Raw genomic sequence first — 24,676 nt, forward strand, 5'->3', positions numbered from 1 at the left:
GACCCGGGCTCAAACCCGTGTCCCCTGCATCGGCAGGTGGACTCTCAACCACTGCGCCACCAGGGAAGCCCGAGGGTGTCCCCATTTTATTGGTGGTGAACGCGGCCTGAATAGGTTCAGTAACTGTGCAAAGTGGCCTGAGTGCTGTGTGGTGGGTTGGATCTGGGATTGGAGCCGGGCATGCCTGATGCCAGCTCCTGTTCTTCCATCGACCACTGGCTGCCCGCACACTCAGAAGGGCCATTGTAGGGCCTTCCTACCCTGAGCCCCTGCTTTTAGAGGAGATGGAGTCTGGAGGAATGAGGAAGCGTTTTGTGGTGAGAACTGTGATGGGAAATTAAGTAACTTTGTTCTGATGATAAGAGCTCATTTAAAAATATGATTCAAAAAATGTTAAAGGGTATAAAGCAGAGAGAAAAGTCCCCACAACCCCATCCTCAGAGTTAAACATTGTTTCAGTTTGGGGGTGTGTCCTTCTAGATTTTTTTCTCTGTACATACTAGTCTCTCCCCTTCCCCCTCCAGAATGGCACAAAACTGTTGTTCACGTTGCTTCTCTGTTGCCTCCCCCTCCCCGCTAGGGTCATGGACATCGCCCTGTGTCAGGGCTGGACCCAGTGAGGGAGCTGAGGCCTAGAGAGATGGATTAACCAGGGGCCTGAGCCCCTCACCCCTCAGGATGGAAATGGCCAGGGCCTGGCCAACAGTCCTCTTTCATTCCTAGCCAACCTCATCTCATCTCAGGCAGCCTTTTCTCTCTTGTTTTTTTGTGACAACTGTTCCTTTATCAGAGCTCTTCTCTGTGATCCACTATCCTTTCTAACCTTGGTAATCCGGACGGAGAATGGGAGCCAGATCCGTCCCCAGCAGTCGTTCATTTCCGACACTGGCTTCTCACCTCTTCCGTGGTACCTTTGTCCTTTTGCGGTCTCTGGATTGTATTTATTTTTGGCGAGGTAAAAGCTCTCTTAGTAACCCTTCCCTCCTTTTTTGTAGTTCCCAGTGACCTGACTGCAGAGGAGCGCCAGGAGCTGGAGAACATTCGGCGGAGGAAGCAGGAGCTGCTGGCCGACATCCAGGTAGGAGCTGGGCAGCCACCTCGACCAGGTGTCTTCTCGTGACACCTTCTGACTTGGTCTCACCACAGTTCTGATAAAGTGCAGGTATTGATAACCAGCTTTGCTTAACAAGTGAGAGTGGAACCTCAGAGAGGAGGAGTGCTCTGTAAGCTGCACCCAGCTGGCCGGCTGTCAGGCTAGAGTGACAGGTCTCCTGACTGCGACTAGAACCCAGGCTTCATGTTAAGTAGACCCATGTCCATGTCCTGGTGGCCACTTTCTGGCAGGGCGATTCTAGATAGAGAATTTTTTGCCTCTTTGGTCTTCAGTTTCTTTATCTGTAAAATAGGAATGAAAACACCTGTTGATAGGTTGCCATTAGTTGGATTATTTTAGCCCCTGGGGAAGGCAATTCTTTTAGAATTCTCTGCTCTGTAAAACATTTGAGAGCTCAGGGGCAGGGACGGGAGGGGGCACACCCTGTAACCCCAAGCTGCAAAGTGCATCGTCGGAAAGACTGGGCGTGCTCCAGTGTTGGTGTGAGTATACTTTGCTGTGGCCCTAGTTCTTTGATTCCTCCTTCACTGGTAAGTGCTGGGAAAGCTTAGCAGTTCTTCACTCAAAGCCCCCTCCAGCATGACAGTCGTCCACTCTTGAGGGCCTGCTTAGATGGGGGAGGGGTGGAAGGCAGGGCTGGGATCAGCGTTCCCTTTGCCAGCCACTTGGTGGCACCGTTGGCCCAGCACCAGCACTGCTGGCCGGGCAGCCTGGGCGCTGGGGAGAGTGGTTTCTCCTGGGAATCTTCTGTCACCCTCTGTTCAGTGAGCTGCAGATGTGCTCCAACAGACTGTGTTAAGGCCGCCGTTTTCAGTGGAAAAATACATATTGTACATAGTGTGTATGATTATAAATGTCTGTCCTAGACTGTAAACTCCTTGAGGTCAGGAGGTATCTTTTTCACCTTTGTATTCCCTAGAATGTTTACTCTCTGGTAAGAACCCAAGAAGTATTTGTTGAATAGATGAATTTTCCAAATATTTTTAGATTTTGGGGGGGCATCATCTTATTTAATTTCATTTTGCTTTATTTTAGTTTTTGGTTGGAGGCAGTTGTGCGAGATTTTAGAGATTTTAATTTGATCTGTATCTTCCTCCTGGTGATTCTGGGCTGTGTGTTTTGCAGAGGCTGAAGGATGAGATAGCAGAAGTAGCTAATGAAATTGAAAACCTGGGGTCCACAGAAGAGAGGTGAGTCTGTCCTCTTCCAGGTGGTTTTGTGGCTGTAGCATCGCCAAGTGCCAGCCTGCAATTGTACACACGTGGTGTATTTAAGAAGAAAGTGTGTTTTCTGCCCTCTTTGCCTAGCAAGCACGTACGTTACCATACTTTTTGCCTTCAGCGCAGGGACTTCTGAATGTGAGGGCTTTTGACATTGTTGGAAAGGCTGAACTGGAGAACTTGGCAGGTCCCCCAAAGCCTTAAACTGCCCTTAAACTGTCGTGTGAACTATTTCTTCCCTCCTCTTGTCCACTGTGTACCTATTCTAGAGTTTCTGTTTTTCCTTTTGGGTAAAGGAAAAGCTTAATGGATGCTGCCAATGCAGTTCCAGAAGGCTGGAGGCCCAGCTGTGTCTGAGTGTCATCACAAGCTTGCTGGTGCCTCACTAAGACTTACGAGAAGAGGACGTAGAAATGAGATTATAGCACAAAGTGACAAGGGGTGTCTGCAGGTTATTTTCTTCTTTTAACTACCTGAAATCTTAGTTACTTTGAGAGTTTAATTTTGAATGGGGTTCCCAGACCATTTTCTAACTGCTTAATGTCGTAAATGGGCTATTTCTAATTCACTACATGTCTGTATTTTTCTAAGCCTGAGTCTCCCTGTCTGGCTTCATGAGACTGTTTGATTTTGTTATTTTAAACTTGTGTGGGCACGGCCATCAGGGATTAGTGAAGCTGCATGTCCTGCAGAAATCAGCCAGCTCATCACATCCAGTCACAGCATTGTCAGTTCTGAATTATAGCTTTCTTACTTGCCATTAAAAAAAAATTGTAGCGTGAAAGAAATGGACAAATAGGAGTTCATCAGAATTTACAATTTCTGCTCTTATAAAATATACTCTTAAAAGAAATGAATAGGCAAACCACAGATGAGAAGAAAATACTTGCAATACCCAAATTTGAAAAAGGACCTGTATCCAGAATATCTATAGAAAGAACACATAAAACTTACTAATAAAAAAAAAACAGCTTAGGGACTTCCTCGTGGTCCAGTGGTTAGGACTCCGCACTCCCAATGCAGGGGGCCCCGGTTCGATCCCTGGTCAGGGAACTAGATCCCGCATGCTGCAACTAAAAATCCCGCGTGCCACAACTAAAAAAGATCCCGCACACTGCAACAAAGACCCCGCACGCGGCAACGAAGATCCTGCGTGCCGCAACTAAGATCCGGCGTAGCCAAACAAACAAACAAATCAATCAATCAGCTTAACTAAAAAATGGGCAAAAAACTTGAACACTTTTATATGTATAATAGACACATGAAAAATGCTCAGTACCATTAGTCATAAGGAGATGCTGCTTCACACCCACTAGGACGGCTGGCATTAAATAGACAGGTGGCGTCTCAAGTTGCCGAGAGCTGGTGAGAATAAGCAGTGTAAACACTGGGGAAAACGGGATGGCAGTTTCTCATAATGTTGACCATATATCCATGCTGTGCCCAGCAATTCAGCTCCCAGGTATTTACTCAAGAGAAATGAGAGCGTGACCACATGCATGAGGATATCTACAGCATTCTTATTTAAAATAGCCAAAAACTGGAATTAGCTTTAAATGTCTACCAGCGGATGAATGGACGAACAGATTGAGGCAGTAAGCTATTAACTTACATAGCATACACTTCTGGGGTTTTGAAAATGCTCTGAAACTGGATTATGGTGATAGTTGCACAACTTAGTAAACTTACTAAACATCATTCAGATGTACACTCAAAATGGGTATGTTATATGATATGTAAACTATACCTCAATAAAGTTTTAAAAAATCATGTTAAAAAAAGAAACCCACTGCAGTAGAAGGAACAAATGAGCCTGGGGCCAGGGTCAGGATTTCAGTGTCCTTCCATAGTTAGACCTAAGCGTGCCTGTGCTTTCTTGGATAAATCTCAGAAATCCCTGCAAATCAGTGGACACATGTGGGGGTCATATCAGTCTTTCAAAAATTCTCGAATACCTGGAGTACTTAAATGGCTGTGGTGGTTGTTTTACAGGAAAAACATGCAGAGGAACAAACAGGTAGCCATGGGCAGGAAAAAATTCAACATGGATCCTAAAAAAGTAAGTGGAAAGGCAGCAGCCAGAGCCCATAGTCTGTAAGGTGGTGGTTTCCACGGTGTCAGCTGGAACCCAGGGGGACTGAGACAGCTTCCCTGCCTGTTTGTAGAATGCAGCTCATGTTGTGAGCCCTGCTTCCTGCAGAACTTGGAATTACTTAGTAGATACTTCCTCTGTGTCCAGAGCACCCACACTCATTCTTCCTGCGCCCTTGTCTCCTTTCCGCACCTTCCTGGGGTCTAAGGCACCATTGGCATCTTTGCTGTCTTTCCAGGGGATCCAATTCTTAATAGAGAATGATCTGCTGAAGAACACTTGTGAAGACATCGCCCAGTTCTTGTATAAAGGTGAAGGGCTCAACAAAACAGCCATCGGTGACTACCTGGGGGAGAGGTAAGGCCTCCGGAGACACCTGTGGTAGGTTGGTCAGCAGTTAGTTACCTAGAGAAACAAACTCCATCATGCACCGAGCTTTGTCCTGAGGGGTGCTGGGGAACAGCAGCTGGCGTGCTTGGGGGCGGAAGGACTCCTCCTGTGTTCAGCTAGCAGACAGAGAGCTGCGGGTAGATGGCTGCCTCCCCGCCCCGGCCACGGGCCCGCAGCGCTCAGCGTGGTAGGTGGCCTGGCTGGGGGTCAGGATGACCTTGGATTCTCAGCATCAGTGTCTGACTTCTGCTCTCCCCGCCACCGCCGTATCTTTTGTTTCTCTTGCTAGAGATGAGTTTAACATCCAGGTTCTTCATGCGTTTGTGGAGCTACATGAGTTCACCGATCTCAACCTCGTCCAGGCCTTACGGTGAGTGTGTTCACAGCTAGCAACGTGTGCAGCGGGAGGCGGGTCTTTGGTTATGCATCTGTCCTGTGTGGCATTTTAATGAAATTTACCTTTGGCGGTTATTTGAGTGTCTCGAAGCATCTTAAAGGAAAGTAGTCTATTGGCCTATGATTGAAATGATTGGATGGTTAAAGGGAATTAAATTGAAAGCAAATTTTGCAAAACTGTTCCTCAGGTCTTTCATTTAACATTTTGGAAATTGATGAATATTTACACTTTGAATCTTTCCCACTTTCGCTTTAGAAAACCCTTTAATTTCCTGCCCTAGAATAGGAAGTAGATAGTGTGCCCTTCATTTTAGAAGGAAAAAACTCAACATTAATTTTTTTGCTAAATCTATTACCTGTGTCTTTTGAGAAATTGTCATTTGGTATTTTCACTGCCGTTAGTGTAAATAATATCATTTTTTGTGTTGTCATTTAGGTAGATGAAAATAATCCAGAATTAAATCTGTCGACCACAGGTCTCTCTTTGACTTAAAGGGATCAGTCGTGAATGCTTTGATAGAAAATCTCTTTTCCTGCTATGTCATCTTTTTTTCTGGAAATTGGAGTTCTTTTATTTTTTTTTTTTTTTGGGGTATGCGGGCCTCCCTCTGTTGTGGCCTCTCCCGTTGCGGGGCACAGCCTCCGGACGCGCAGGCCCAGCGGCCACGGCCCACGGGCCCAGCCGCTCCGCGGCACGTGGGATCCTCCCAGACCGGGGCGCGAACCCGGTTCCCCTGCATCGGCAGGCGGACGCGCAACCACTGCGCCACCAGGGAAGCCCCAAAACTTGATTTTAAATATTAAAGAATGCATTGAGTTCTGGGAAAAATTGACAGAATGATTAACCCTGAAACATATCCTAATAAATTACCGAACTGTAAATTAAATAAGGAATGTTTTAAGCTAGCATTTCTAGCAATGGTAGAAAACAGTAGAGCCGTTCCTAATTCTTATATGAACAAAAATGTCCCAAGAATTTTATACGAGTTATAAAGGGATTTAAGAATGAAGGCAATTGACACACATTATTTAGAATTCCCAGGAACAGAATAAAGATTTCTAATGGGGCCTTTTTAAGGGAAATACGTTGGAATGAACTTGAGCCAGACAAAAGATGGATGGAGAAATGATATTGAAGGGTTAGTGCTGAGCGTTGATTCCATTCACTATAGGTGGCCGCTGGGCCTGCGCGTCCGGAGCCTGTGCTCCGTGGCGGGAGGGGCCACAGCGGTGAGAGGCCCACGTACCGCAAAAAAAAATAATAATAAAATAAAAAAATAAATAAAATGAGCATTATCTATATTTCAGTCTTGTGTATCAGTCTGAGGAGGAGAACCATTCTTTTGAACAGGAAAATCTTAATTGTTTTCTAAATTCATTCTCTCCGATCGAGAGAATGGTGATGTGGAGTAGTTAGTCTGCATCTTTTCAGAGTTACTTGACAGAAGGCTGAAGTCCCCCACATCTCCCTTTGCCGCAGAAATCATTCACGGAGAAACAAATTATCTCCCCAAGTCCCATAACCCGCCCTGTCTTCGCCTCCTAGGCAGTTCCTGTGGAGCTTCCGGCTGCCAGGAGAGGCCCAGAAGATTGACCGGATGATGGAGGCGTTTGCCCAGCGCTACTGTCAGTGCAACCACGGGGTGTTCCAGTCCACAGGTGCGCGTGGGGTGGGGGGCGTCCTCTCCTGTGGTTGGCAGTGCCTGCCAGGTTCTCTTCTAGGTACTAGGTCATTTCTAAAACAAAAAGGCTTAGGTTCTTGCCTAAGAGCATTGCTTTAAATGGTATTTATAATAGTAAAAGGTTGGAAACTATCCAAATTCTAACAATAAGGTAGTAAGAATGTAAGTTAGGGTACCTCTGAATTATGAAGTATGCAGCTATTAAAAAATCATGTTTTTAAAAAGAGGCTTTATTGACATGGAAAAATGCTAATAAGATTAGCCAAAAAGCAGACTTCAAAACTATGTATCTGTTTTCATTCTAATTGTGTTATACAGTCTGTATCTGTGAGATACATTTGTGATACCTTACACTTAGGCACATTTATGTAAGAAAGCAAAATAAGTTATTACTAGGTGGTGAGATTATAGGTAGTTTATATCTTCTTTTTTATACCTTGTGCTTTTCTGGTTTTCTATGGTGTATGTGTTCTTCTTTTACAATCTGAAGAAATAAACGTCTTTAAGTCTTGAATGCTTTACGTTCTTTCCCGTGCCTTGCTCTTTTCAGTGAGCAGTATATAACCTTTCAGTTAGAGCATACCCAGGTGCGTGGATTTTGCCCATTCTTTTGAGAGCACTGCTTTTTATTCTCTGTCTCATCTGGAGTTTCTTGTTCTTTCGGGTGGGATGTTTCCAATCGGATTTTGCTTTTCTCTCTTAGACACTTGTTATGTCCTCTCATTTGCCATCATCATGTTGAACACCAGCCTGCATAACCCCAATGTCAAAGACAAGCCCACCGTGGAGAGGTTCATCGCCATGAATCGAGGCATCAACGACGGGGGAGACCTGCCTGAGGAGCTGCTCCGGGTGAGTTTGGCGCTGATTCAAGACCGTGGTCCCGGGCGGCGCTGATGGAGGGGACGGGAGGGACATGGGATCATCCAGTGTCTACTCGGACCATACACATAATTATGTGAATTTCATTAAGAAATTGGTAGTGAGGCCCAGTGAGGAATCAGTGGGGGAAAGTGGTTTATAAACCTGAAACTAAAGGCTCGAATGGAAGTCGGGCTGATCTCTTTTCTTTCTTAATTGTCCATTAGGCATCTTATTTCTCTCGTCTCTGTGAGCCCCTAAAGGGAGAGACGTTCTCCATGCCACCTGTGCGTGGCACACAGTGACACTTACTAAATGAATGATGGGAAAAGGCGGGAGGAGAGGTATTTCTAGGATCAGAGACATGCAGTGTCATCTTTTATCCCAGAATCTGTATGAGAGCATAAAAAACGAACCCTTTAAAATCCCAGAAGATGATGGGAATGACCTTACTCACACTTTCTTCAACCCAGACCGAGAAGGCTGGCTATTGAAGCTCGGTAAGTGATGCCGTCTGGGTTAGGGCTCCTAACGCAGAAACGTAGAAAGAAAGGACGTGTGTGTGCACGCGCGCCCACCCGCGCCTGCACTGTGGGGAAAAGGGGGTTGGCGCAGGAGGCGCTGAGGAGAGACTTTGGTATCAATTCGTGCTGTTCTAACAAGATCGCCTCCAGAAAGGAAGTGAATGCACGGCTAGTGCCCCATGGGACGCACAGAGACTCCTGGGGACAGGCTTGCCCGCATAAATATTGCCTACATGTGTTTGCGCTCCACATTTCCGCTCTGGGGCAGTTCCCGGAGGACCTGGTCCTTTTCCCTTCCTGGCCCCCCGGACCACTGGGAGGGCGGCCAGCTGTGCCCTTCTCTCTACTTCCCATCACGAGTTTGTATCTGGTGCTCCTGCCTCCCCCACCCCGGTGCATCATCACTTCCTTCTGCATCTGGCTCCCCACAGGCAGCGTGCATGGCAAACCCAAGGCCCTGGCTGCAGCGCAATCCACGGCACTCTTACTCATTCTTGGGCGCTGGTTTTTTTTTCCCCCCTCCTTTCCAATACAGTATCAGCCACATTAATGATTTTGTTCAGAAAAATGAAAAATTATTCCTCTTCCCTCTGCCAAAAGTGAGCTTGTATTGCTGAGATTTGTGGTCATGCCTTGCCATGAAGGTGACAAAGTAACCAAAAGGAAGGTTTTTATACACATTCATAGGCACATGTGATTATTTCATTACCCATTTCAGAATGCAGAGAGAGCCCCCGGACGTAATGATGTTAATTTTTTGGCCACTGAGAGAGTACTTTCCTCTGTTTTCTCCTGCCTTGGCCTTTTGATGTGTGGGTTCCTGCATTATCAGGAGGTGTCATTAGAATGATCCTCCTCTACCATTTCAGCTCCTGGTCCCAGTGAGGTTAGAAGTCCTTACACTCTATGCCATTATTGACACATCTGGGAAGCGCTGAAATGAAATGTTCAATTTCTGACTAGTTCAGATGGCCGTAGGATTTGTATTCCCTTTTAAAAGCATATCCTAAGTCCTCGTGTTTATACATAGTGACTTAGTTCATAAATTCTCCTTAAGCACCACCTCACTGGCCGGAGTTTTAAATGTCTCTTGAGTTTGTCAACATTTCATGTATCTTTAAGCCAGTAGAATCTTCGAAGTTAAGGCTCTAAAATTCCTCACCCCAGAGGTGGCCACTCTGCTCTGCGTCTTTATTGCCAAGTGGCTAGAGTTAAAAGGAAACCTGCTGGAAAATTTAAAAGTGCATCCAGGTTTGGATTTGCTTCCCCCTCCAGCGAAATTTGTTTAAATGCTAATACTAAGTGTTAGCTTTGACAGCCCAGATAGTAAAATTAGAACAGTACGAAGATTATCTTGGTTCTTACACCAGGATGACATGTAAATTCATGAGGCATCCCATATTTTTGAAAAAGAAAAAAATTGAACTAAACGTGAGACTCGTTTTTAGGTCATTGCATTACTTTTTCCAGACCTCCACCAAACCCTCCTCAACTCTTCACATTGTGTTTTCATTGTAGCACACTTCAAATCACCCCTTCGTTTGTGTGTGCCACAGAAGGCAGGCCTTCCAGCCGTCTGCAATTGTGTGTATATGTCTGTGTATGCATATAACCATAAGATTTGTGTATTCTTGTGTATACACATATGTACATATGTATTCACAGGCTTGTGTGTGAGCATTTTTACACACACTTTAACAAGAGGTAGCCATCCGAAGAGAGACATTTAATTTTCCCCAAAGTAATCTTCACTGTCTTTGCTCTGGATTCAGGATATACTAATAAACATCAGCTTGGTGAGAGCTGATTTGTGGCATCTTTGAGGCCAGGATTTTGGTGGTGCCTCAGATCTTGTCTTTACCAGATGGGATGTGGCAGATGAGGCCAGCCCCTCATTCACACGCCGGACAGTGGCGTTTGCCCTGTTACTGTCTTTATGTCCCGTCCCCATTAGGCAGACATGAATAACTAATACAGTGCACCTTAAGATTAAGGAGTCGGGTTTAATTTCTTTGTTTTAATTTTCTTTTCTCCCTCATTTGTATGTTTCCATGATTTTGGCTCTCCTTTTCCTTGCCCCAAACTCCAGGAGGTATGTAATCCCCTCAACCTGCTCGCTCGCTCTACCCAGGCCACTGTAATCGCTGCAGCGTTTTCTTATTTTGTTATTTTTGATTATTTTGTTTTAAATTGCTGGTGGTAGTGTTAATGCTGCTTCTAGCTTGCCATACAGTCCCTAGGGAACTGGTCAGGATTGGGGGTGCGGAGTGATTTTCATGTTTCCCTTGGAGGGGTAGTAGTGCATAGTGCATCCAACAGCTGGGCACCCAGATGTGGGACAATTTGAACTTTCCTGAGTGCAGTAGTGCAAGAAAACACACTAAGAGTGGATTTGTAAACGCAGACAAAGTATTCACTGAATTGTCTCTCGGAATTATTGGCCAGGCATATGCTATATTACTGACTCAAATTGACACTCAGGAACTTCAGAGATTTCTGAAGTGGAGGAGAGGAGGAGGAGGAGGTTGTGATTCCCGCAGCCGTGTGTTCACGCACACGTGCCGTGACCAGAGAAGCAAACTAGGAAAAGAAGTGAATTAGAGAACATAGGACATTTGCCTTTGCGTGAAAAAGGGAAATGGTGTTTCTTAAACTCAGAATGAGGCCAGGTAAAGTTAAAAAGATAAAACCCCAAAATCCCTTCTTGAAGTCCTTCTGTTTAATCTCCTGTGTTTTAGGGGAGGGCATTACAACCTCGGCTCTGTTTTTTATGTTTTGTTTTGTTTTTCTCCCTCCTCTTTTTCAATGAGTCATCGTTCAAACCCCCAAATTGGCCTCGTAGTTATGTCGTTGGTATCTGCTCTCCACTTGCTGATTCAGGGAAACATGTTTTCTAGATGAGGAGCCCTCAGGTGTCTGCTTCAGCCTCACTTGAGCAGAGCCTCAAGGGAAAGAACGGCCCCAACACTGACATTTATGAAACGTTTCCGGGCCTTGTCAGGTGGTTCCCACCCAGCTCCGGGGGAGCCAGCGTCTGGCCTTTACATCTACGGGGTGGAGGCCCGCAGGCTGGGAGGTGGTCCTGTGAGTTCCTCAGGGACTGTCCTAGGTGCGCGCATCGGTCTGTCTGCTTGTTTCATGTCTGTTTCCCTTTCAACATGAAATGTGTCCCTGGGACCGCGTGATGCTTCATGGTAGGGGTCTCCTTAATGCAGCAGGTTGTCGGGAAATGAAATAGCCAAGCTTTCATCACCAGGGAGAGGATTTGTCCGGCTTTGCTTTTTGTCCTAGATTTCCTCCCATCTTCTTCCTTGTGACATCTGACCCCTCTTCCACGACCTCCTGAGCCCCAAGTGCCCCCGGGGTGGTCCTGTGAGGGGAGCACACGGCAGTGGGCATGGGTTGAGGTGTCCTGTGTGCTGAGCCCCGTGTGGGGATGAAGGCCCAAGAGGCAGAAGAGCTGCTTCCTCGGGTTCTGAAAGCGGGAAGGGGGCTTCCTTTTTATAACAAATCGGCTCCAGTTCTAAGTATATTCCTTGTGTTCTTTCTCCTCCTGATTTATTTCCGTTCTGCCCAGCCTCTCCCATTTACTCACGCATGTCGTATTTCCATCCATGGTTTTCTTGATTCACGCCCTAGGGCCTTAGGGGCCAGAGGCACGTGCTCACAGAAGCTGGCAGTTGCTGTGGGCAGAGAGTCGAGTCGGTCTTCGCTTGACAGCAGCAGGCGTGCGGGTGGGGGCGTAGCGCGTGCTGGCTCAGGGCCAAACTCCTTCCGTGAGGGGGTGCCATTGAGAACCTCAGCAATTCATGATCAGTCGCTTAACCTCTCAGAGTTCGGGCACCCAAGCAGAGCCGTGCGAGGGGCCCGAAAGTCCAGTTGTCCTTAAAACTGCTACCAGGACCGACGCTGGACACTTCATTTCCGTGACAGGATTTGCGTTGCTCCAGCAGTCGGATCCTTTGAGGAAACCTGGCGTGATGACACAGCCACGTCCTGGCAGCTGGAGATACTCCCTGTAAACCCTGTGCCCAGCTGTTTGTGGTGAGGGGCAAGCAAGGAAGCGTGACTGGGGTCACTAAATTTACACCCTGTGGTCCTTGTTCTTTATGAGGATTGGAGAAGTGATGTTCTCTGTAGGTTAAGTCAGCAAAAGAGCAGATCCTGTCCAGGGCAGTAAGAAGTGTTTATGAAATGCTGTGTGTATCTCACCACGTGAAGGCCTCTCATATGGTTCATGTTCAGAAAGCTTTCCCTGGACTCGGTGTAAGTCGAGGAGAAGAAAGGCTTTGCTCATGGTCAGATTGAGAGCAGGATGTGCCTTCACTCACCGAGGCCATAGTGAAGTTCCCCTTCCTTTGTTTCATCTTGGGATAGCTTCATGACCCCGGTGTTTCTTCTTCTTGAGAAATATCGAGAAGGACCAGGGGAACCTCCAGCAGCTCGCGGCCGCCCGTGAGAGCTCACTTGGCCTGTGGCCTCCTCCTCCGGTTATTTTTGTTTCAAGATTCCGGTGAGAAGTCCAGAATTGAATAGGGACCTCTGCTTACCAGTGGATTCTTCCCTGATCCAGGGATACTGCTTTGCCCCACCCAGGACTCTGGGGGAATTTAGGACACTGGCGCAGAAACCTAAAAAGCCAGTGTAGAAATGCACTACAGTCAGGAAAGTGGGGTAGAAGGTGAAACCGAAGGAACTTGGGTTCCATGTTCCAGGAAAACTGGATTTGATTGTGAGGGGATTAAACTGTCTTACTTCCTGGTTCCTCCTCCTGTCCCGTTCTGATAAAACCCTGGGCTGGTGGACCAGCAGTGTAGCGTAGCCAGGGGGCTGACCCTCTCCCCTCCTCTTGTGTTTGCCCATTTCCACCGCATCCATAGGCTTCTGCTGACGCTTCTCTGGTCCATCACCGTCCCAGCCCGTGCTCTCATCTGCTGTCCTGATGTCATCTCCAGGGGGCCACCCAACTTGCTTGCTCTGCTTGTACCCACAGACTTTCACGCTGTGAAAGGTGCTTCTGTTTTGGCTCTGTGTCTCGTTACTGATGTAAATCTGCCATGGTCTCAGTGTCTTCCTGGCGCCCTGCCCCCGCTTCCTCGTCCTGCACCCTCTCTGGGGGCAGAGCTTCGAGCCCCCCGGAGCCTGCGCTGGCTGGTTGACTCCTATCCAACACGCATCTCTCTTTGCTCTGCAGGTGGCAGGGTAAAGACTTGGAAAAGACGCTGGTTCATTCTGACTGACAACTGCCTTTACTACTTTGAATACACGACGGTGAGTGCCTGCTGGTCAGCTGGGACGGGGGTGGACCAGGTTTAAACAGCTCTAATGAGACAGGGTTGGAGGACGCAGGGGGAGACAGTCAGATTTGTCCTGCTGCATCTTTGGGGCAGGAGGAGAGTTTATATGAAGTGGAGGGGTTAAGACGAATCTCAAGAGGGGGGGCCCGGGTGTGGTGTGGGGTGTCTCGCCACAGGAACCGTAGCTCAGAGCTGACATGCACTTCTCCATTGGGACACCGTGCGCCCGGCCAGGAGACAGTGGCAGACAACATCATACACGGCATTAGAAGTGGGTTGTGGCGCCGAGCTAGAAAGAATGAACTTGGACCCGTGGCCAAGAGAGAGTTTCTAGCCCCATTAAAAGGGAAACGAAGCTAATTGTGATGCTGTGGTAGCAGAAATACTGAAGTACTTGATTTAGAAGAAAGAGCCAAGGGGCAAAATATGTAATAGAGAAAAAGAAAGTGAAACGAAATGGGAGATTACCTGGAGTTTTAAGAAATTGACGTTTACTGAAACTGAAAGTTTTGTTGGTTTTTGTTTAGTGGGAACGGAATTACAATACGTACAATACTATGAGAATAAAGATTGTACAGAGTCTATGAGAATAAAGATTGTACAGCAAAAGCTTTTCCGAAGCTCCCTCTAGGAGCCCCCAGGAGGCCCAGCAGGTTGGTAGCCTCAGGTTGGATCCCCCTCAGACGGGCTCCCCACAGCTGGAGGCCCTCGTTTCTGCCCTGTTCCCTGTCATCGGAAGAGCAAACCATATACCACTGGCAGCACTGGAACGTGTCTTAAATAAATCAGGGCAGTTGAGATCCTACTGAGAAAACGAAGGTTTAGAAGTATCTTTTATAATAAAGGTAGAGCAAGATGGGATTAGAGTCCTGGCAGTGTTTGTGTGAAGCTCGGCAGGAGCCAGGATGCAGGTCCACGCCTGGCCCTTTGCTGCAGCTTGGGGGTGAAGCAGGTTTCCACCGTATTCCACACTGTGGTTCTTCAGCTTGCAGACGTCGTGCGGATGTGGCTTCTCACATGGGGAGTGAGAGTCATGACAGTGTCAGCTCATAATTCAGTCACTCAGCAATTTCCAAGGGAATGCTGACCAGGATTTTGTGTGTTATGGGGGCTAAACTCATGCCACGTTAAGTTCTGAAACTGGCTTTGCTTTTCTGGTATTAAAATCCTTTCAATTATGAGAGTACTGTATTTCAAATACCCAAAACAGTACAAAGATAGATTTTTTTTTTCACCCCCCAGAGTACCACTGTGAACAGCTTGGTAAATTTCTTTCTGTTTTGCCCCTGCCCCACCGCCTCATACATTAACTTTTTTTTCTAGACTGGTGACATCTTTAAAATCTTGTTTAAATCTTTTTCACTGGTCTCTGGGTTAATATGAACCATGTGCGGGGCATCTAAACAGTGCACCCCTAAGTCCCGGGACAGTCTCAGTGGTGATGCAGTGAGATTCTAGAATCTTGTGGTTCTTCCTGACGTGGTGGCGTTACCTGAATTCAGTCCAGCAGCACACCAGCATTTTATCAGGCAGTGGGAATCCAGAGAAGACGTTTCTGAAGATGCCGAGGGGGGAGCCTCGGGGTTAAGATGGTAGGTGGAGATGACCACACAGAAATTACCTGACAAAGAGGAAAAATCTAGTAGAAAGAAGTGGGGACATAGCAGCCGGATAAGGAAAGGGCAGAACTCATTCACCGCACTTCACAGGAGGCAGCAGGGGCCGGGGCGCAGCCCGGAGCCGGCAGAAGGCCCCTTGCTGCGTGGCCAGGCACAAGCAGCCCCAGAGCTCCCCGTGCCCAGGTCTGGGAGAAGTAAACCGAGTAGGAATTCGTCCCTCCTCCCCCTTCGCATGGAGCAGTGGTGAGGTCTGCTGCAGGGTAGAAACCGGGGAAAGGAGAAAAGTGGAAAAACAGGACTCACTTTCTGCGATATCTGTGAAAGCTCCGGGTGTGTGTTCATGTAAGAAGACTGTCCGTGGGGGGCGTGCAGTGAGCATCAGCTCCAGGAGATGCCGGACACCAACACCCCGGGGAGAGCTGGGGCTCGGGGTGTCTGAGGGGGGCCCTCCCTCCACTCACTTCTCTCCTGAGACTCTGGAAGTGGCCAGAACACCAATAGCTGGCTCTCCAGTAGTTTCAGACTTCAATGAGAACCAAAACTGTATATTAAGAATATGACTGTATAATTGTAGAATTATCACTTATTTATTAACACATAAGTTAAAACTTTAAGGAATGATTAGCCAGAAATGTAATCACTATCCTAGAGGAAAGGCTTGAGACAGTCATAGAGATTGTGTCTGAAAGACAAGCATTAAAACAATTAAGGGCCAGCTAACAGGTGCGGAGGACAGATGAGGATGATCCCAATACCAGAATGACTGGGACCTGCACATGCAAAGACAAGTTATGAGATTATTTCCCGAAAAAGGAGAAACAAACCTGAATCTGCAAATCGAAAGAGTGCATATGGTGTTTCAGGAACATCTGTCCTTAGGAAGCTTGGTGCCAAGGCATAGCCCGGTTAAACTGTTGAATTTGGAACAGAGTCTTTGGCCATTGGTTGTCTGGACATCAGGGAGAAGAGGTGAAGGCTGATGGCCTGGCAGGTGTGGGAGTGGCCTTTGCTGAGATGGGAAGCCCTGGAGGAGGGCCAGTTGGGGGTGAGGGGATGCAGGGCTCTGTTCTGGACAGGAGTTTAGGTGCTTTTTGGTCCAGGTGGCGTTATCAGGCAGGCAGTGTCTCTTTGAGGATCCTACAGTCTGGAGAGGGGAGGTGAGGCTGGAGATAGTGAGAAGGTAGTGACACACGACACGACTATAGTCCAGGCATTGCGGGCACAGAACAGGGGCACCTCGGGCGAGACTTGAGCTTCCTAGGGTTGCTGACACTGGAACTGAGGCTTGAAAGATGAGTAGGCGGGCCAGACAAAGAAGCAGGATAATTTTTGTGTGAAAGGGCCTTACGTGTTCCCCACTGGAGGGCCACCCACAGCTCTTGTCACACTCACTCTTTCAGAGCGTCTGTGGAAGCTCCTCCTCCAAAGGCTTTTCGGTCTTAGGGATTCATAGTGGCATGTTGACAACACCCACACATTTCTTGGCCCTATTCTTGTTTTTAAAGCTGCTCTGTGGACTTCATGTCGTGGAGGAGTCACAGGAGCTGGGCTGAGTTGCCGTGAGGAAGGTAACAGGACATGCGTTCATAAACTGAGCAGTTAGGTCTTCTCTCTCCAACTCTTCTGCAGGATAAGGAGCCCCGTGGAATTATCCCATTAGAGAACCTGAGTATCCGGGAGGTGGAAGACTCCAAAAAACCAGTGAGTATTTTTTGGTGAGATGTTTTGAGGGGACAGAAGGGATGGGCCTAGCAGCTGTTTGATACAGGAAGAAGTTGCAGAGGTTTACAGTTGACCCTTGGACAACAAAGTTGGAGCTGTGTGGGTCCCCTGACACGTGGACTGTTCTCAGCGGTAACTCCTACGGTAGAGCGCCATCTGTGCTTGGCTAAGTCCGCGGGTGCTCAGGCACTGCTGTACGGACGGAGGCCGGCTGTCGGTCGTACGCGGATTCTTAATTGCGCGGAAGGTCAGCACCCACCCCCGCCTTACTCAAGGGTCAGCTGTACTTGAGAAAAACCCTGAAAGTACTCATATGATTTAATTTAAGTTAGCCTAACTTTAAAAATTATCTTTACAGTTCAAGCCAAAGGTGAGACTCAATAACCTCTTTCATTCTGTCCATCAGCTTTAGTGTCATTTACTGGATATCACACGAGGTATAGAATTGTCCTTCCTTAAAAGGCAGCATCAAGCTCTCATGATTGGACCACTTATTTTATGATCTTCAGGTCGCTTATAAATATTTTTCCTCTGTTTTGGAATATCGTATTGCTGGCTTGGCTTTAAAAGGCATTAAGTTACCTGCAGTTCGCTCCATATTTTCTATATATTAGGAGTAGAGCTAACATGTATCATCTGCTCGATATCTTTGCTAATGAAACCTATTTATATACAATCTACATTCTCCAGAATTCCACTTCTAGGCTTCTCTTTTCCAAAGGAAAACATATGTTGGCTATATTTTATGAAGGTGAGAATAAAGAAATAAATTAACATTTTTGGGGGGGGGAAATAAAAATTTACTTTTTGGGAAATAAATTAACTTTTTTCTTGGTCAGCAGCTTTCTTAGATCTTTGTCACTCTCTCCCTCTGTTTCTTAATTCTTAGAACTGCTTTGAGCTTTACATCCCCGACAATAAAGACCAAGTGATTAAGGCCTGTAAGACGGAGGCTGACGGGCGAGTGGTGGAGGGGAACCACACGGTGTACCGCATCTCAGCCCCAACACCTGAGGAGAAGGAGGACTGGATCAAGTGCATCAAGTAGGTGGCAGATGAAAGTGGCGACCTCGCCTCTCAGATAGTGACGCTCCAGCTGTCCCGTGGGCTGCCCATCCCGCCTCTGCACCCCGCGTGCTGAATCCTTAGCGAGTAGTTTGACTGTGATTCCCTGGTGACTTTTCCCTGGGTCTCTGGATTCTTGACCATTGAGCGTTTTTAAGAGCGCGCCTCACATCTAGGTTTCCCAAGTGCAGCTCATGGCCCCAAAGAGGGGACAGGTGGGCAGGCTTACAGGCACAGGTGCCACTGGCCAGACTGGCCTTTTCATGTCTTAGGAAGTGGGTTTCGTCTTCATGGTGGCAGCTCAGCGGGGATTGTAACCGTTCCCTTTTATAATTTCTTAATCCTGTGAGACACTGTTGTCCCATTTACAGATGGGCAGACTGAGGCCCATAGAGGGTAAGTAATGAATGCTTGTCAGAGTCACGCGGCCGTGATCCGGGGTTGCGAGGCAGAGCCTCATACTCCCTGCTGAGCTGTGAGGAAGCGGCGGTTCTGGGGGAAGGGAGGTGTACACGGATCCTTGGGTCCAGGGCCCCTCCTGGTCCTTGCGCCACCTGTGTCACCGCACTTTATCACGGGGCAGGTGTCCTGCCCCGGCAACTCCTCCTCCCCACTCCTCCCCAGGGCTCTGTGAACCCCGACCTGACCGCCATCACACCCGCTGCCCATCACCACACCCATCTTGCTCCTGGGAATGCATCCTTGCTCTCCCCGCCAGTGCTGCGTCCATCAGACATGACCCAGCCGTTTCCTTAGGGTGTCCCCATTACTGAGCCTCGAGACTTCCCCTGGAGACCAGTGAGGCCGCACTGACCGGTGACCAGGGCCCCGCAGGTCCTGCGTCGCCCCGAGTGATGGGCCTTCTCCCACCGGGGCCGCAGCCTGCTCCTGAGGGGCTGGGCACGCTCTAGTTTTTGGCACCTCTACTAAAACAAGTGTAGTGTTTGGGCCAGGGTTAAATGGTGAATAAACGGCTGAAGGGGGGCGAGGTGCTGGTCGGGGGAAGGAGCAGATCGTTTATTCCCACACACAGAGTCTCTGAACGTTGTGCGGTTCAGACGGGCGGGACAGGAGAGCACCGGTTCGGAGTCAGGCCAGCCCTTGCCGAGTTCCCGCTCTGACTCTCAGCGTCGCCTGCCCTCCTCCCAGACCCTCAGCTTTCTCACCACACAGCACTGAGAGGCGGGGCTCCCTGAGGACTCCCGGGGACGGTGCCGCTCCCTTCTGGATGATGGTGTTAAGGCACAAGGCTGTTCTGGGGGTGAGACAGATGGCGCAGCGCTGTGCTCAGCACGCCGCCTGGACTCTGGTAGCCCTGGGTGATGATGGCTGTCGGAAGTGTGGTGTCATCAGGGGCCGTCCCATGTGCCGTGGGGCCCATGAGGCACCGCAGCATTTCTGGCGTCACGACCGATAATGAGGCTCAGGGGTCCTCTGTGCTGGACGCACCCTGAGGTCTGCGTGGAGGAGTAGCAGCGCCTTGGGGACCTGTGGCCACGGAGAGCTCCTTACCCATGTCCCCGTACCCTTTTTTTTACCACGTGTTTTTTTAAAAAATACTTGACTCTTTAATCCTTATGAAATGTATTTTTTGCATGTGGTTTGAAGTAAAGGATGTAACCTTATTTTCTCAAGTGAGTGGCTCATTGTCCTGATACCATTTATTAATCCATTTTGCCCAGTCTGAAGCGCTCTCTTTAGTGTGGACCAACTTCCTGTGTGTGCACGGTGACCGTGTCCCTTGTGTCTCTTGGTCGGTGTGCTGTCCTGCGTGATCATTAGGGCATCAGAGCAGGTGTTGACAGGACTGTGTGTAGCCTCCCCCGGCTCATTGTTCTTCCAGAAAGGCTCTGTCTGCAGGTGTACATCCTGCCTTCCATGTCATTGTACTTCGGGAGCCAGAGAACCCGAGCCCTCCTTATGGTCACGCTTGGAATGGTTCGGTCCCTCCGTCGAGGTGAACGCAGAGCCTGCTCCCCGGGGTCTGCCCGGAGCTGGCCTCATCTCCTTGTGGGGGCTGCAGACACTGTTCCAGCTCCACGGCCCAGCGCCCTTACCCCTCCCCAGAGCCCTGTGAGGGTGGGTGCAGCAGGATGGTTGTCCCCAGGTGACAGATGAGGACACAGGCATAGCGAGGTGAATTCAGTCGTCCCGAACCACAGACCCGAGCCTTCTGACTGAGGGAGCCGTCCTTCTCCACGCGCGACGCTCTGCTCCAGCCGCCCTTGGCTCTGACGCTCTCCCAGTGAAAATATTGGGGCAGAGGCGCCAGAGGAGGGACCTGATCGGATGGAAGCTCTTCACGATGTTGCTGGAAAGGTTTTGCAGAAGGTCAAGTTGCAGGCACATTTTCTCTCATCAGTGCTCTTCCCAGGAGTTTCCAGCTACCTCGGGCCTGGTGCTCTGGGCACGTGGTCACACAGAATCGCGTGTCTCTGGAGACAGACCTGCAGCGTAGCGACGGTGGCCGCTGAGGGAGAGCTTCTGCTGCCCGGTGTCGTCTCCGCTCTGCCTTCCCAGGGCTGGGGCGGAGTGTCTCCAGGGACCACGTGAGGACGGCCATGAGAAGGAGCGCACGTATGTGCAAGGCCGGGCCAGAGCTTCCAGCCCCAAGCACCTCACTGCGTCCTGGCCCCCGTCACGTGCACTGGAGATGTCCCGCGGCGTTCCCGGGGGCTTGGCCCACCCAGGAAGCGGAGGTGGACTCACCCTAATGCTCTGAAGGTGGAGGCAGGATTCGCTCCCAAGCACTCCGAGCGGTCAGATGCCTGCGTGGCGGGGTCCCTCGGGATGCGTTCTGGGTCCAGCGCCTGCCTCCCCCGGAGCTGAGTTGCTGTTTCGCACGGACACATCCTCTCTGTGAACGGGGCCCGGTCAGTCCGCAGGAGCCGTCATGCACCTGGTTAAGTGCGGTCCACAGTCACGTGGGCTTGTGACTGGCCCAGAAGCTAGTTGGCACCTGGAATACTACTACTCAGGAAAAGTAAATTAAACTTCAAAACGTGGATCACACCTTGCTTGAAAGTGGAGAATGACAAATACAGAGGGACGGCGGGTGGCTGAGGCCTGCCATCACCACCTGTGCTGGTGTCTCTGGGGCCAGTGCAAGGGCTGCTTGGGCTCCCTCCCCACCAGGCTATGGACACAGAGCAGGCTGCTGGCCGCTTGCTTGGGCCCCGACTGCCCAGTGATGGGTCTTGGCTGTCGAGCTGGTGCTCTTGGGGACTCAGAAGTTGCTCGGTACAGACGGTGGCCGCCAGTCAGACGCACCACGTGCCAGGGGACACATGGGGTTGTGTGGTGGTCACTGCTCCAGACAAATGCCGCTGTCATGACGGAACTAAAGCACTGTGCTTGTTTTGCTGCGTTAGAGCACAGCTGTGAGGGCGTAGAGGATTCCTAAACTTAAATTGATTACTTGGTTGAAACAGGCAGTAAGCACCCCACAGTGATCTTGTCGCCAGTATCACGTGTCTCCCTCAAAACTTGTCTTTTACGCCACATGTGGACACAGTGAAGGTTGATGCTGTGACATGGCCTTTAAAGGGACAGTCGAGCAGGGAGGGGGTCTGGGGCATGGCTGCTGCTAGGAAGCCCCTGCCTGGGGTCGTGTCTCCTGGTCCTGTTCCTCAGTCTCCTCTGCTTTCTCCCCTTTTCTGTGTTGCAGGGCAGCCATCAGCAGGGACCCTTTCTACGAGATGCTAGCCGCGCGGAAGAAGAAGGTCTCTTCCACGAAAAGACATTGAGTCTGCGCAGCCAGCAGGGCCGGTGTGCCCAGCGAGTGAGGCCCGGCGAGTGAGGCCCGGTGCAGCCTCCCTGCCTCCCATGCAGTGGGAGCGTCTTGCCAGGCATTGCCCTGAATTCCTAGAGACTAGCTTCAGCTTTTGCTAATTTTTTTAAGTGGGAGAAGGGTAGGCAGCTACCCTTGGAGAAGGGGGCCTGATGCCGTCACGCTTGGGTTTTGAGCCTTTCTCTCTAAAAAGAACAGAGCTCCTGTCGGCCACGCTGCCTCCCCGCAAGTCTCCACTCAACAGGTCTTATAGCAGAGCTCGGAGCCGACCATTTACCTCTCGGTTATCCCCTGGGAAGAAGCCTTCGACCCTGCACCATAAATATGTGTACCCATATCTTATTATATGTTAAGAAAAAAAGTGGAATGGAAGAGAAGCCACATGCTATAAAGATATATTTTTGTTTTTTAAAGAAAGAGAAAGAGAAGGTAGAGCTGTCCAGGCATTCTGCCTGTCTACTTAGGGAAGCTTCTCCCTAGAGAAGAAGCTCCCTGGGCCGCCGCTGTGCGTGTCAGCCCGGGCAGGGGCAGGGGCCGGGCGGGCCCCCTCCCCGCACTTCTGGGGCCTCATCTGGGCGAGGGAGGGGGTGGCGAGAGGGGGGAGGGGGCCGTGCGGCGAGGACAGACTCGGGGCCTGCAGGGCAGCACCGGCCACTCCAGCCGATGCTTTTCCTTCCAGGTGCCTGGGGAGCACTGCAGGGGGAGGGAACCCGCCCCCCGCCCCCCGCCTGCGCTGTTCTTTCTCTTTCAGGATTCGTTCTTGTCGGGCTTTAAAATAGTCAGCATTTATCCTTGAGCTACATACCTAATAACCAAAACTGTGAGGAAGGTAGTCCCATCAGAGATTCTGGGATAACCTGTTTCTTATTTGGTTTTTCTTCCTCCTGCCCCTGAACTCCATTCCTCGTTTTAGAGGAAGGAGCAGGTCTGACCCGATCACCTTAGGGCTTCAGCCTTTTCTGCCTCCGAGCTGGCCTTCACCTGGACTACGCCGTGCGTGTTGCGCCGGCCCTTGGAGAGGAGCGGGCCTTCATCTGCGCGGCAGGGGCAGGTGGGGGGAGCCAGAGGGTGAGTGGTCAGCCTCCCGCTGGAGTCGGCCTTGCCCTCCTAACGCGTGGCCTGAAGGAGCCGTGGCCGCCGCTCTCCTGCTGTTCTCTCAGGGACTCTCGTCCGGGGCCCGGCGCCCAGTCCAGGCAGAGCAGGGCTGGCCGAGCCATTGCAGCGCCAGTGTGACCCTGGCTCCTCTGACACCTTCCGGGCGGGCTCACATCTCTGGAAGTAGCTTTTGTAAAGGGGAGTGGTGGGGTCACTTTCTGGGGTCCCCCCTTCATGTCGGTCCTACCTGGAGTGGCTTCAGGCGTTTTAATGCCAGAGCTCGTGAAGGTGGCAGAAGAGGGTCCAGGCTGGGAACCTGAAATTTCTGGGCGGGAGAACCAGGGTGGTGCCAGCCGAGGTCCAGGGGGTCTGGGCCGGTGCTGGAGCCCCTCTGGCTATCCAAGTCCCTGGCCCTGGTTCTCACGAAAATTACCTAGACAGAGAGGCACCTGGATCAGTATTAGTCTATTTATCAGAGGTGTAAATAATCCATGTATAGTTTTTCTCCTTTTAGATTATTTTGTATTTGTTTTAAAAAAAAGTTTTGTCAAAATATAAAGAAATGATTGAAAGTTGTTGACAGGGTTTTTAAAAAAATTATAATTATTCCAATCGTTTTTTGTTTGTCTGGTTTTTTTGCATTGTAAACTAGCGCCAAGGAACTGCAGCAAATAAACTCCACATCTGCCCAAACCGCTTTGTTGCCTGTGGCGTTGCTTCATGCCCAGATGGGCCCTGAGAAGGAAGGTCGTGCTTGTCAGGTGCACTTCCGCGGGAGGATGTGTCACGTGAACCTCTCGTCTTAAGTCTAGTGATGATAAAGATCAGAAGTGGCGAGGATGGTTCTGTCTTCCGTTAAGGAGAGTGGAGCAAAAATGATTATTAGCATAGTCATTCCCCGCCCCCCCCCCCCGCCCTTTTTGGAAGAAGAAACAAATGTCAGACATCAACTTTAAGATCAAGAAATGTGCCTTCAGCCTTTATAATACATTCTTAGTATTATTTCATTTTCCAGATGTGCCTACATAACGCCAGGGAAGAGTCACAGTGAGGTAGAGCTCAAAAGTTGAGAAGACATTCAGCGTAGCATCTCAGGGTAAGGAGATGGACAAGCTTTAGCCTGTCCCCTCGGCTGGTGGTTCATCAGCACGTGCAATGTAGAGTTATCATGTGATCCAGCAATTCCATTCCAAGGTATATGCCCAAGAGAATTGAAAGCATGTCCACGCAAAAACTTGCACATGACTGTTTATAGCAACATGATTCACAACAGCCAAAAGGTGGAAACAATCTAAATATTCATCAACTGATGAATGGATGAACAAACTTTAGTCTGTTCGTACGAGGGAGTATCATGCAGCCACAAAAAGGAATGAAGTACAGATTCGTGCTGTGACATGGCTGAACCCTGAAAACGTTATGCTGAGTGAAAGAAGCCTGACACAGAAACCCACAGTTTATATGATTCTTTTCATATGCAGTGTCTTGAAAAGGCAGATCTATGGAGAGAGAAAGTAGATTGGTGGTAGTCAGAGGCTGGAGATGTTGGGGAGAACGGGGAGTGACTGCCCATGGGTACAGGGTTTCTTTTTTGGGGTGTTGAAAATATTCTGGAGTTAGTGGTGTTGGTTACACAATGCTGTGAATGCACTAAATCCCACTGAATTGTACACTTTTTTTTTTTTTTTTTTTTTTTTGTGGTATGCGGGCCTCCCTCCGTTGCGGCCTCTCCCTTTGCGGAGCACAGGCTCCGGACGCGCAGGCTCAGCGGCCACGGCTCACGGGCCCAGCCGCTCCGCGGCATGTGGG

At 49.5% G+C, this 24,676-nt stretch overlaps 1 protein-coding gene and 1 non-coding gene across 4 annotated transcripts in view; both read left to right on the top strand.

The window, feature by feature from the left end:
• Positions 1–23,559, top strand: part of CYTH1 (cytohesin 1) — a 53,759-nt gene extending 30,200 nt beyond the window's left edge. The window contains exons 2-13 of one of the 3 annotated variants that reach the window (XM_024130220.3): positions 996–1,078; positions 2,240–2,304; positions 4,327–4,393; positions 4,665–4,783; positions 5,106–5,186; positions 6,759–6,871; positions 7,598–7,746; positions 8,144–8,255; positions 13,474–13,550; positions 16,825–16,896; positions 17,807–17,961; positions 21,650–23,559. In XM_024130220.3, the coding sequence (XP_023985988.1) occupies positions 996–1,078; positions 2,240–2,304; positions 4,327–4,393; positions 4,665–4,783; positions 5,106–5,186; positions 6,759–6,871; positions 7,598–7,746; positions 8,144–8,255; positions 13,474–13,550; positions 16,825–16,896; positions 17,807–17,961; positions 21,650–21,728 (1,172 nt within the window). In that variant the 3' untranslated portion in view covers positions 21,729–23,559. The other 2 variants (XM_055089876.1, XM_028498616.1) reach the window with 2 other exon arrangements.
• On the top strand, positions 9,582–9,685 carry LOC112066626 (U6 spliceosomal RNA). Its single transcript, XR_002892770.1, has one exon. It is a non-coding gene; the product is annotated as a U6 spliceosomal RNA (small nuclear RNA).
• Positions 23,560–24,676: the final 1,117 nt, after the last annotated feature.

Source organism: Physeter macrocephalus, chromosome 14 (genome assembly GCF_002837175.3).
Source record: "Physeter macrocephalus isolate SW-GA chromosome 14, ASM283717v5, whole genome shotgun sequence".
NCBI lineage: Eukaryota > Metazoa > Chordata > Mammalia > Artiodactyla > Physeteridae > Physeter > Physeter macrocephalus.